This window comes from Gallinula chloropus (assembly GCF_964237585.1).
Source record: "Gallinula chloropus genome assembly, chromosome: 1".
Classification (NCBI taxonomy): domain Eukaryota; kingdom Metazoa; phylum Chordata; class Aves; order Gruiformes; family Rallidae; genus Gallinula; species Gallinula chloropus.
Window position 1 is genome coordinate 70,537,556 of NC_140085.1, and position 13,787 is coordinate 70,551,342.

Genomic DNA, 13,787 nt, shown 5'->3' on the forward strand with positions numbered 1-13,787 from the left:
GGGTAGAAGACCTCCCCGTGCTCAAAGCTAGCAGGTAGCCCACGCCCATCCCAAGCACTGTTCTGTAGGCTGTAGTAGAATGCGAGTCATTCATAGCTGATGCGCTCGGAACAGGGGACTGCATTTTCGGTTTCAGCTGTTCTATTGAGAAGTTGCTTACATGTGTCTTGCCACAAATCTGCAGGGTTCATACTACACCCCTGTACTCTGTGTGGCTGAGGTAAGTCAGAAGCTAAGTTGGAGGTAGAGCTCTTTCAGGACTCTCTCAGATTTGGGTAAGAATCTTGCCTTTCCTCATTTCAACAGCAGTCAACATTTTCATGGGCCAAACCAATCCAGTGGTGGACAATGTGCCTCTGAGTGGTTTAACATTACCTGGCTTTTCCTCAGACTCCTGAAGAGGAAGAAACAGATCTGGGAAATCATAAAGTCAAATACCACCCAGTTGCTAAGGTAACCCAGCTGATAAGAGCACCATGCTCATAGACAACAACAGGCACAAGACTCGCCTGCCTGTAGATTTTGGCCCCCACCACATGCAGAACCGAAAGCAGCGAGATGAGGCTCTGTGGAGAAAAAACAATGCTCAACCTCCTAAGCTGCTTTCCAAAAGGGATAGGTCTGCCTCAGAGGTGCACAGAGTGAAACTGGAGCCTAATGGGTTTCACTGGGTCCCAACTGTAACAGGACAGGGGAGCCCTTGAGGGAAACCCAGCTGCACTTACCACTGCTCTCTGGCACGTTGCCCTTCACACCCCTGGAGGTGTTTCATTACTCTCTGTACTGAGCAGTGCTTGAGTAAAGGGCTAGTACAAATCCGTACCCCAAAGTTTCAGGGCCAGTGATTGCTGTGGGTTAGCAAACAAACCTTCCAGTCTCACACTGCTAGTACAGAAAAAGACACTGGGAGGTGGAAATCTCAGGAACCTTCTCAGCACTCTCCTTCCTTTCACAAGAAACATCCAGAACTATATTAATGAGTTTGAAGCAACTGTATCGAAAGTGAGGGAAATGCCAGCATGGCATTAATCTGGACATTTCTCAGCCAACCTCTATGTGCTAGAAGGTAGGACAAAACCAACCCTGCTGTAGTTGGATAATCCTGTAACCACCCCTTGCAGGGATTCCTGTTTTTTCCTACAGCAACTGACTGTTCTGGTGAGATCTAGTATGTCAGTTCCTATTTTCCTGCATGCTAACAAGCTGAGGTCGACATGGATATCCCAAAAAAAGGGACATTTTTGACACCTAAATAAAGGTTTGTGGTGAAAACTTGCCCTGGTTGAAGCAAACAGCAGAGCTCCCAGAGAAAGCCATGGGGACAGAGCTTCAGCGTGGCTGCAAAGGAGGGTTTCTGGTGGCTGTGGTTCCTCCAGGGCCGCGGTGCGTGCCCCAGGCATGACACGCTACGGACGCCTGCCACGCAGTAACCCCTGCCTTGCTGTGCACCTCGAGGAAGGACCTTTCATGAGATGTCAAAGTCCCAAGGTGTTCTATAATGAAACCCTCCCAGTCAGAGGTGTATGGGGAGTGGAATGTCTCTCCTGCAGAAGAGCTAATTTTAGGCACTTGATGGAACTGCAATGGCATCAAAAGATTAGAAAAAGAGAAAAGTATACATTTTTTCTCCACAGAGTGAAATCCTTGGGGAGTACTTTTGGGGGGGGAGGGGGGAAATGAAGATGGACTATTTAAAAAGTTCAGAGCTAAAAGTAGGCCAGATAGACTGCCTGCCTGCCTGCCTGCTGGAGTCCATGTTAGGAGCTGACACCGCTGCTGCTTTGACTTGGCAGTTTCATTGGCAACATCGTCCATTAACCACGCTAAGTGCTGAGCTGGTTAGCTGAGCCCCAGCCCAGTGCGTTTACAGGGGATGTCAGCCTGCCTCTGGATCATCCCAACACAACCACCTCCAGTTCTGGCAAAGTTATGGGATAGAGTCATGTGTATTGTGCTGAGAAGATCTCTAACCATCATTTTTAAAATCAACTCTAGCCATTGATGAATTATATATGGGACCTTAATGAGTAACATAAAGATGCATTTGCCTCTTGGTTTGCTAGAAAAGTGTAAAACGCCCTTAGAGGAAAAGAGAGTAAGACCTTCAACTTGAAATTCTTTTCTGTAAAAGGGAAAGTGCTTTACTAGTACAATTAATATTTTGAGAAACAGTATTACATAAAAAGGTAGGAATGATTAGTCAGCTGTTGAGCAGAGGTCATTATTTTGTCTGACAGGAAGTCCAGAGCTCTATTGATCAACCTCCCAAAACCAGAGGATTTGTGGATGGTACCCAGAGAACACGTTGTTTTCTTTCTCAGCACCAAGTAATTGCATGTTGCATTTAAAAAAAGACTCCATCTACAAGCAAACAGGTTTATGAGGGTGTGAGGTTTCCTAAGTCCAGGAAGAATTCCTTTAACAATTTAAAATACCTGAGCTGGGAAGAGAACATGTTTTGGAGGTCTGCCCAATGTTTTAGTCAGCAGCCCACGGGACTTCCCTGGTAGCTGCTCTTCCCAGAAAATCACCTGCATGCAAATGGTTAAGCCAGTAGATAGTCAAAGCTCTCTTCTCACCAGTGTAAACAGGTAAGTACTTAGCTTTGGCACTGGACTATTGGTAAATCTTTTCATTAGCCATCAGTCTTCCTCATCCATAAAATGGAAATAATGCAGTGATTTTAAAAAAGCAACATCTGTATTGATGCATATTTGAGGTTTTAAGAGCCAAGTGTTATAATTTTCATGGTCTTTCTCCAACTGAAGTGGTGAGCCATGGTTGGTCAAAAGCCTCCATGTTAACTACAGCAGTGTCAGTGTAGATAAGGACACTCAGATGGAAAACAGATTGATGCTGACATAAAAAAGAAATGCTCATAAAATGAAATCACATCCTGGTGAGAGCTCTACATTGAAGGCTGTGAGATGGGAAGAAGCAGGTAGAAAGGTGTGTACTTTCTAGGGCACCTAAGTATGCTGCTGTTGAATTCAGTAGCACTGATGAAGTCAACTTCAGGTCTGAAACATGGGCTGTTTACATTTTTGGTAGTAATCTGGGGTTTATCACTGTTACATTGTCTGTGAGCCCTTTATAGGTTCCAGTTACAGTTCAGGAGCCATGAACCCAACCAGAATAGCACTGGCTTCTGCCTGTGGAGCCAGTGAGGCTTGCTGGCATTTACAATTAAAGGACATGGTGTACTGATGGAAGCACACTGGCAAATTTATCAGTAGAAGTCTAAGATGCTAGCCATTGCCAGCTACCTATTCCCTGACCCTCAGCCATAAAGCACTGCCCTCATCCACACTGAAAGCCTGAGTACACCATGGGTCTTTCTGGCATGAAATGCTTCACCAGCTCTTTATGACATGCAATCCATCCTGGTGAGTCTAAGCAATGTCACGGGGCTGCAAGTGAAAGCCCCACAGCTTGTCAACATACCCTGTGTAAAACACTTTACACCGCTACACATACTTGCTGAGCAACTGTGCTAGGCTCCAAAATTCATGGGCTCAGGCTCTGTCACCCTGCAGACAGCGTAGGGATGGAAAGGATATGGGAGTAACTAGTTACAGGGCTGGTGCCACTGGACCCAGTGCAGAAACCAAACATTCCCTATTATGTGAGACAACTGCCAGGTTTAAATTCAAAAATTACACTACTCCCCAGTCCCCAGTGTTTTTTTCTCATATTCTTTTCAGTCTATACTGCATTCTTAGAGAATGCTTCCCTCTAAACAAATAAAAATTAACACATGCCTGCCACCCCAGCCTTCCACTAGTACTTGATGGCACGGTATCTCCTCTGCTGTAACATTTAGTACCTGAGAATAGTCTGGGTAATAAACATCAGGAGGAGAGAGAGAAATATCAGCCAGGCAACAATGTCAAAAGATTCATTTCTGCAACCAGCTTTCTATTATGTGAAAGGATCATGGCCCTTGTGGTTGATGTTTGACCAGATGGTGAGATATGCACCTTTTGAATTTAAAGTGGTAGGTCTTAAGAAAATAGAAAATCTTCCTCATTGAAGCTGAGGCTGTATGAGGACAAAAAAAATCCCAAGGTGTTTTAAAATGTATCCCTGGGGACACGTGTCCCCACAGGCACAGAGTATCATGTTAGCTCGCTGCTGACATAGATGCATGGAATGTTTCTGGGTGTGGTGTGTATTTACATCTATCAAAAATAATTGATTACCGGGGCATTCAGCCTATTTCTGAAGTGGTTGGATTCCCCTTCCCCCTTTCCCTATCTATTTACAGTTCCCTTTCAAGTACAAAAACCATTTTCTGTAACCTCAGCTTCCTGATTCAGCTCCTGTGATGTCAGTTATTTACGATAACAAAAGTGAGACAATGCCTGTGGTTTGCGTGGGACAAAGGCAACCTTGTTTCTGTAAGAAGGGACAATCCTAGTGCAAGAAGCACAGGAAGGGTACAAATTAGGACTCTGAGGTGATATTTCATTAGTGCCACCATCTCCTTAATAGTGGGCTTGACACTGCACCACCTTCAAGGCCACTGGCAGAGGATTTTTTCCTTTCCATAGGACTGGACACTAATGCCAATGCAACTCCTAGAAAATTACCTCGTCACAGGATAAGGCTTTGGAGAAACAGATGGATTGCTAGTGGGTAGAGAGGCAGTAAGTGTCAGGACACAAATGTTTCAATACCAATTACGCATTCTGAGGTCACAAGCAAGTCACTCTGCACCTTTGCTTACCTGTCATGAAACTAGTTTAATCATACTGAAGTGTCTAAACCACAGATGTGGCCTAACCTGCAGGATGCCAGTAAACCCTTGAGGTCACAGAACAGCAGGAGAAGCAAAGAAGCTCTTAATACACAGCATGGTTAGTTATGAATGAGAAGCATCAACTTCAGTGTGACCTAGAGAATGCCACTTACCTGCTATTCTTCCAATTGGCATTGCATGGTCCTCAGGAGGGGATACAGACACCATGATGTGGTTCATATAAGCTAATTCTTCTCGGTGGGACAGGTTGATTGGCTTTACCTCCCTGTGCAGCCCATCGTCAGACAACCTTGGTGGTTTGAAATCGGAGTGCCTGGGGTTCAGTATCAAAGGATGCATGATAGGGCTGGGCATCAGCTGGATGACCCTGGTGTTCTCCTGGCGAGGGCTGGAGGGCTTCTGGAGCACCTCGGAAGGAGGCGGGCAGTGGTTGTTTTCTATCGGGGACACTGAGAGAGGATAGGGCTCCTGGTGGTTGTTCTCCTGCTGATGCCTTGTACCTGGCACCCTGTCAGCTGGGGAGAGGTGACGGATAGTGTTGTCCATAGGGGACTTCAGTGGCCGCTGATCGGGATCTGGTGATGGACGGTGGTTGTTGGTGATGGGTGATCTAGAACGGTGCAACAGTTCAATGGTTGGGGGGTTATGGTGGACTGTTTCTGTGGATGGTCTTGAAGGTCTCTGGGCAAAGCTATCTGTGGAGAAAAAAAAACAAAAAAATACTGATTGTCTATATTCTGATCAAGGTATTGGATAGAACTGTCAAACTTCTGAGCTGGGTACTGCTGTCAGCTTGGAAATGTTTTTATCTGTGTGACCTACAGATGCCCAGAAAAAATACCATACAAATGCAGATAGCTATTACTGCAAAGACAGAAATCAGTACTGCAAATACAACCTCCCTCCACTACCATGGAATGGTAGTTCCTGAGGAACATGTTAAGAGAGTTCCCATTTTGAGAAGCTGACGGGAACACATGTGAAGAAAGTAAGGTCTGATTCAGCTGCACTAACTGTGTTTCTGTGCAAAAGCTTTGAAACTTATCTCCTGCCATTCAAGCCTCTGCTTGTGGTTCCTGTTACTGTACCAGGATGAACACTGTAAAGTAGAGGGCAGAGATAAAATGGGAAAATGTCTTCAAGAAAATACTGTGTAGAAAGTTTTTGATGGTAGAGGCTGGGGTCAAGGTAGTTAATATCTTAGTCTGAAATATGGACTGGGTTATCTAAAAAAGCTCACTGGTAGGAAGCTCTCTGTGAAACACTTGCTCACTTGCTTTGATTTTAAGAGCATATAAAATCTTCATAGGGGTGTTTTCACCTTGTTTTATTCAGTCTGTGCTGTCTACTGATGAGTTGTCCCATATAAACACATTTCTTCAGCAGGAGGACTTCTAGCATCACTTTTGCCTAAGCGTACTTCCCCAGCTGTGATCATTAACAGTAGGGGGGAGACAAATCACAGCTCTAGGTCAATGTCTTTGCACACTAAGAATCCTCTCACAAAATCAAATGCTTGACATAAACAGTGCAAATTTTCAGCTTAGCTAAGGCCATCAATTTTGACTTGGGAAATTACTGACAAAGAGGAAAATACCACTGGAGTGCAGTGACTAACAGGTTTTTATCTGAAAAACAAAGATCGAATTTCAGTGCCGTTTGTTGAGAGCCTTGGATGATAAGAGAAGGAAACTGCTGGGTACATGTCAACAACTGAAACAAGTAGCTGCCTATTTGTGGCTGCCTGTTTGTTCCCTCCATTTGCTCTGATCCTCTCTAACGATTCTCCTGCTCTCTTGTCAAAGCAGCGATACTCATCGAAGGCCCCGTGAGGTGAAGACCCTGGAGTTCCCACTGCCCTGGAACCCAGGCAGGCATCTGGAGAGGGATTGACACTTACCCATGGAAAAGCCTGAATAGGAAATGCTCTATTCCTGAGACAATGAAGTGCTGGGCAGTGACGTAGCACCAGCCACCCTTTTGCCTATTCAACCTATACAAGGATACTTAAGTCTACAGAAAATGCCCTGAAATTCTAGGCAGAAACTACATGGCTTCAGAACACGTATTTCACACATGTGTGGTTGCAGACAAGAAAAATGCACTCATACAGCTATTTAAGGTACTCACAATGAAACAGCTGGAGGGCATGAAACTACAGAGCTATGTATTATTCTTGTTTAAACCCAAACAGCTTTAAAAACTGTGGCCAGCTAATATGGGATAGCCCTGATGATGTGAAGACCAAAGAAGAATTAATTTACAACTGTACCTACCTCTGTGGTTGCCTTTTCTCAAAGTTTCATTTCTTTGCCACAACAGCAAGAAAACCAACCTCCCAGTTTTACTCAGTGTCCTATCTTCTACAGACCATTCACCCCCATCACTGTATATTCAAATGCACTGTGCTCATTCTTGGCCTGTAAATATAGACCAGATTATTGTATTGTTTGTCCTATTTATTTAAAGTGGCTGTGGGGAGCAGCTAACTTTAAAGCAGACAGGAATGCCTTGCTGTGCTTTCCACAAAACTCTCTGCAAACATTAATTGGCTCTGACAAGCTCCAAACAGAAGCAGAACTATCTGTCTGCTTCCAAACCACGGCAATCCTGAACGAGGACAGGGTGGAGAGAAGGGAGGGACCAAAGAACTCTTTAAAAAGCAGCAAGAGGTAAAAACACAAATGGATATAACACTGGTGTTCATTTTCCTCCAAGATCTTTCTCTTTAAGTACATAACTAAAGAATCCCCTAATGGCCAGAGTTGCTGTTTACCATAAAACAATTCCAACTCAGCTCCAAGCAGTTCCACTGCCACAAATGATCCTGAACAGAGTAAAATCCTCATCACATTCATTCCCTGGAACATCTGATGACCATAAGTTGAGCACATATGGTATATTATTTCCTGCAGGAATAGATTCACTCATCAGTCTGGCTCTTCATTCTCAGCAACCAACGTTCTTTGCTTGAAGGAAAAGCTGTTGAAAGGGAGTTCAGGTCCCAGGAAAACTGCTGACCTATCTGATCCATACAGGGATGGGTGGGGCTGCACTCACTCAGGGAGCGAGCAATTGCTGATGTGTCAATCCCAAAGACTGTCACACTTTGCTTACCCATAAAGGAAGTGCAGGGAAGGACAGCGTAAGCTTCCTGTATGGCATCCCATCAAGTGACTCAGTGCTGAGTCAGAAGGACCACTGGAGAGGTAGGTAATTCACTTGCCATTGCTCATCCCTCTACAGGGACACAGAGGCAGATTCCAAGCCAATGCCAATGCATCCTGGGGAAATCCTGAACTGCTGTCAACTGATTTTAAACACTCAAACCCACTTTGCTTAAGCTACTAAAAAGCCACTAGATGTAAATGTTGGTTCCATTCTGGATCAACTAACTTAAATTGAAGGCATCAGAAGCAGGATCACAAGTATATAATCTATCAGGAACTGGGCAGAAGATCCAGTAAAAGAAAAAGGAAAATGATCACTGAAATAAAAAGAATTCTATAAAAAAGATCCATCCCCTCTGAAGTTTAGCCACTGCAAAATTGTGCCAAAAGATCACTTGACCCCTCTGTTACAGTTTGTGAGTTGTTAGGTAGGGTTTAAATTCTGCTGCTCACAATCATTCTCTTTTTCAACTAAGCTGCATTCTGCCGAGGGAAATTAGTTTCTCCCTAGTGACTCTGTGGAACAGAGAAAGACAGAAGGAACGTCAAAATACATAAATAAATTCACCTGCCTATAAATTCCTGGCATAAAGAGTTTCTGGTTGCTCAGTTTTGTGGCAGGCAAGCTGTAGTTTCTTTTACTTGCTTTGAAGTCCCTCTCCCAGCAAAGCAAGAACTAATTTTTGTTGTTATAAAGAAAAGTTTTAAGTAATAGCACAGAAATCTCTAAGCAAATACAGGGATAATAGCAGCACCCAGATTATTGTGAGGAAGAAATCAGAGATGGTTTTTAATCACCCTGTGCTCTGACAGAGCTTGAGCTGGATTGCAAAGGACTTGGATTTTAAGTGACGCACATGAAAGGCCAGCTTAACATCCCTGTGAAATGCTCTCTAGAGTGAAAGTTGCCCCGTATCTTTAATGCAGGGGTGCCTGAGAGGGCAGCTGGTATTTCTAGTAGAAATTTAGAAAGGGAACACTTGTGGATGAATGCCAAACTTCAGGAAAAAAAACGGAGATTTTTATAGTGATTTCTGGAAAGAGCCTATCTTAAAACACTGGGTAACTGTCTCTTGCACAATTCTGCCAGTTCAACCTCAGCCTGACCCGCAGCACCCTCTTCTAATCTGAAATATTTACACAGCTGTGTGGAAACACTTTGGAGTGTCCTTATCCCACCTGCTGCTGCCCTGCTCTTGGCTTAGTCTCAGAGTTTTGCTGGTGCCACTTGATTCTGGCTTGCTCTTGGCCACGGGCAACTTGTACAGGCCTGGGAGTACCTCTGAATCTTCTCTTGCATACCCACGTTGAAGCCTGAAATAATTTGTGTGTCTCTTCTCCAGTTAGCAAAGACTAGGGCGATTCCTAACTCCCCGTTCTCTTCTCCTGGCTACTTAAAAAAAAAAAAGGAACAACACTGCTTTTTCCTAAAAAAAAAAGGAACAACACTGCTTTTTCCTATATATATTTAATTGAAAAAGTGAATTCTGCTTGATTCTTTCATGGAAAGGACCTTCTAAAAGGCTTAGGCTTTCCATTTCTCTGTTACTGGAGTAAGTCAATATGTACTTTAGAGCGTATCTTTTTACGGAAAACAAAACCTTAACGTTCCATTGAAGGAAGCAAACTTATCACTTTGATCTGTATTCATAATGAATAGAAGCAGCCTAAATCAGCAATTCCCCAAACATACCTATTCTTTCTTCACCACCTGACAAGTGTGGTACATGAAGGCTAACTAGTAACCTACACAAGTAATTCTCATAGTAAAACAGAGAGAAAACCTGCAAAAAAAGAACAACCTTTCAATCTGCTCAAAAGCTAAGCAGCAAGACCTGCTCAGTGCTAGGAACTCTGGCATGATGTGATGACAGATTTTCAGCTGAAGTGACTTTGAGCTACATGTTCCTCTCTGAGTCTACTTTCTCCCTTGCTTTGCAAACAACTGCATCTAGTTGTATCTCCAGGACACTAAACATCCATGAAGTGTCTGTGTGTACCTAACTGGGAGTGAGGCAAAATGAATCAATGGGGTCAATAAAACTTTCTGGTATATTGTTTTAATCTGCATCTGGCACAGCTTTTAAGCAGGCTTTGGAAACAGGACAAAATAATAGAATGTAAATGGAGGACAGAGAGTTGCCTCCCTAGGCTGGCTTATTCTAAAGCTATGGAGACAAAGAGAGAAGAGCAGATTTACTTCAGTAACTTTGGAGCAAGAAAATGACATCATTCCTCACAGCCTTACCCCACTTGCCTCTATGATGGCAGCTCCCATAAGAATGAGACAGACTTACCTTCATCATGATTCTGGTGTAATATGACCTCTGGCTGAGAATGGATAGAGTTCCCAGGGTGGAAGAAAGGTGTGAAGAGCATACGAGCTTTCCTCTGCTTCAGGATATGCTGAAGGAGTTCATACAAAACATCACCTGAAAGGCAAACAGCAGGAAAAAAGGAAATGAAAACCTACACACTGCTGAGAAGACTCATTTAGCCACCTGATGCATGAATTCATGGCTCCTGGGTACTTTCCTCAGACCCAAAAATGCTTGCAGTAAAACTCTCCATTGCACTGTTTTGTCAGGTTCTTCCCTGAAAGGAAAAACAAAGAACAAGAAGAACTGCACATCCCACTTCTGTGTGTATCTGTGGAAAAATGGAAGAATGACAAGACATGGCTTCTATGGTCCCAGTAGAGAGGTTTTTTCAGGCTATAGAACTGCCCATTGAAGAGCTCCAAACATTTACAAGCAGTATTTCATCCAGTGTCCCACCTTCTCTCATCACAGCCTCAGTTTTTCAGACACACACCCCAGGAGACAGAACTCTTAACCCCATGATTTATGTGGGGAGTGGGCGGGAGCGAAGATGGTGCTCTTCTTTAACGACTGAACAATTTAGGCTTTATGGGGGGAAGGAAACAGAAGGTGACATAACGCCTCTCTATGCAACACCAGTGTCTCAAGGCCAGAGGCAGCATGCTGCTAGGAAAACCACAGGAGGAAAATCTTTCACTTGGAGAAGTGACTTTGGGATGGACTCACAGACTTGAAAAGAATGGAGAGATTTAACTATCCTGAACACCCTCGCTTCACAGACATTAAACACCTGGGTGCTTACACTGCTTGTCTGATGCAACTGGTGGCACATTTCGAAGTGAAAATGTACAACACAGCGTTGGAAGACTCTTGGATTTTAATTCTGCTTGCTGTCTTTGTTTTTTATCACTGCTCCTGTTGCAGAGGAACAGGTTGCAACAATAGTATTTTCTCAAAAGGCCCTTAGTGAAGTTTCACTTAGGAAACCCTTGATTTTCTGGGAGAGATTTCTCTAGCGTGGGGTTTTCATTTTACTCGTCGTTTCTGTGAGATTGTAAGCTGTGTGCCACTTGTCCTCTGTCTCTATAAACTGCCAACGCTCTATCTGTGGGCAACTTTAGCTTCTGTGGGTGAAACAGTTAAAGCCATCCTGCTCTCCATAGTTCAGTCTCCTTTGTTTTTAGCATCTTGGCTGCTTTTAGTGTCTCAGCAGTGACTTTAGGGCATTTTTAAAAGGTGATTGCAATACCTGAAAATCTAATTAAAAACAAAGCCTCTAGAACCCAGTTACCTTTTCCATGTTTAGTATATGAAAGGCTAAAAAGTGATTCCACCACATAATTTGCATCTTTGAATGCAACAGCAGCATAATCATAACTACTGCGTTAACAATCCAAGGAATAAGGCAGCAAACTTGTACCTCTTCTGATTTGGCCTGACTTGCTAGTGAAAAAATCCATAAAGAGCTGGCTGTCTTTTTATATATACATATATATATATATATATATACACACACATATATGTATATATATATATATATGTGTGTGTATATATATATATATATGTTTTAACCTAACAAAGCAGTTCTGCCTCTGCATCACCCAGATGCAGTAATGCTCGTTAAGAAGGTGAAAAGCATTTTTCTCTCTCTCCCTCTGCTGCCTCCCTTCCCTGGCCAGCCCTAAACAGGAGAATAGCCGTGGGGCCCTGAGCCCACTTTATTGGTAGGACCGCTGGGGGGAGTGGATGTGGCTCTCCTGGTTTAGCCATCAGCGGAAGAGACAGTTTTCATCTAGCTACACTCCTGGGGGAAAATAAAGTCTCAGTACCAAACATTATTTCACAGTTGCTAAATGTCATATGTAGTTAATTTCTGGGAAATGTTGAGGTAATGTCCCTTTACCTACAGTCATCTAAATTTTTTAGGGACTGACTCAAATATCCTCTAGAAGATTTATTATCAGAGGTGACTACCTGGAGAGGAGGAGGCCAGGGAAAAAGGCAAGGGAGGAGGCCATGAGTTTGGTTATTTAATTCCAAATTTAGGTAAATAAAAGCTAAATCTGCTGCATAAAGTGAGGATTTGCAAGCCAGATGCTTTTCTCTGGGAACGCTCTGTATCTCCAGCCTGCAAACATTTTAAGCCTACTCATTTCAAGTGCCCTCACAGCACACAAGGGAAAGAACAGGGGCATAACTTGCAGGCAGCAAGGCCTTGGGATGATAAGGGGAGTTGCAGGCAAGATACACAAAGGTGTCCCTTACAGTCCTTGCTCGCATCCCTTTCACTACTCCTTTTGCCTTAAGCAAGGCTAATTTTTTAATGAAATTATTCTAAGTGATGTACCAGAATTTAAAAAAAAAAAAAAAAGGAAAAAAAAAGCCATTTCTAGGCACCAGTTTTCACACTAATGCATTACACTGGCAATAGACATTAATGTCTGGCATCTCCTTCCACACAAAATTCGTCCTGGATTCGAAGCACATGCTTCAAAAACTTCATACACACTAAGCATAAGGCACAGTTTGTGAGGCAGATTCTGCAGAAGGACGGCTGTGGGGGTGTGTTCAAGGCAGTCATCAGCTTGATGCAGAATTGGTGCCACGGCTTGTTTACCAGCTGGATCCAAGCAGCACCAGCTTCTGCACCTAGTGAGCCTGGCGCTGGAAGCCTCCTAACATCAGTTCTGTCCCTGGTTGGTCCAAACTCTTTGATCGCCCCTGGTGATGGAATTACGAGACTTTATATTTAACAGGAGTACCTTGTATGGTCATAAAAGAAAAGCTCACAACTCTTATTTAGAACAAATAACTCATATTTAGTTAAACATCCCTGACAAAGGAGGGCAGAGGCTTACTCCAACTGTAAAACTGGAGCAGACAGACCGCAGGGGATATAAATACAGGCAGGCGATGTGCACATTTCTAAATCTTCTTTGTGAATAAATGAAGACATAATTTGAGCAATAGGCAGACTGATTCACACACCTGTCTGTGTGGTGCCTTGGGCTGGACTCCAGCACGTGAGAGAATACGGTGAGGTAAAGCAAAACCCACAGGGGCTGTAAAATTGAGGAAAGGTTCCCCAGGGAGGAGTTTTACAGTCACTTTTAGCGGCACATCAGCCAAGCCAACTGTGAGGTAGAATGCTAATATGGGCTTCTTAAGAGGCTGGAGCACTAGATTAAGTTGCTGCTGGAGTTGGGTCTGTGAAAAGATAAGCCTTTACAGGGAAGAGCCGCAAGTAACAAAGCGCTGCCAGAGAAGTTTGCTTTCAGGGACTTCTGCAGGGAGTTTTAACTAGAAGCAGGTTGCAAGTTTGGATTTGGATTTGCATTCAAATTTGCCTACAACTCAGGTGTATCAGGATTTTATTCCCTCCTTGTCCTTTTTGTCCTTGCCTTATATGTGTGTCTCTGTCCTCCCTCTCCTCCCATTACCCAGTCCACCCCAAAAAATCTGTTTCCTCCTCCGACCCTCTCCAGATTTCGCTTCAGCTTCCTCTCTCTTTTCAATCACAGATTCTGTAAATAA

At 43.6% G+C, this 13,787-nt stretch overlaps 1 protein-coding gene across 1 annotated transcript in view; it reads right to left on the reverse strand.

Annotated features, from left to right (window-relative positions):
* ETV6 (ETS variant transcription factor 6) overlaps window positions 1–13,787 on the reverse strand; it is a 140,220-nt gene that overhangs the window by 19,565 nt on the left and 106,868 nt on the right. The window contains exons 4-5 of the mRNA XM_084275304.1: window positions 10,230–10,364; window positions 4,915–5,457 (exon numbers count right to left, since the gene is read on the reverse strand). Of these exons, the coding sequence (XP_084131430.1) occupies window positions 4,915–5,457; window positions 10,230–10,364 (678 nt within the window). The remainder of the gene's footprint in view (window positions 1–4,914; window positions 5,458–10,229; window positions 10,365–13,787) is intronic.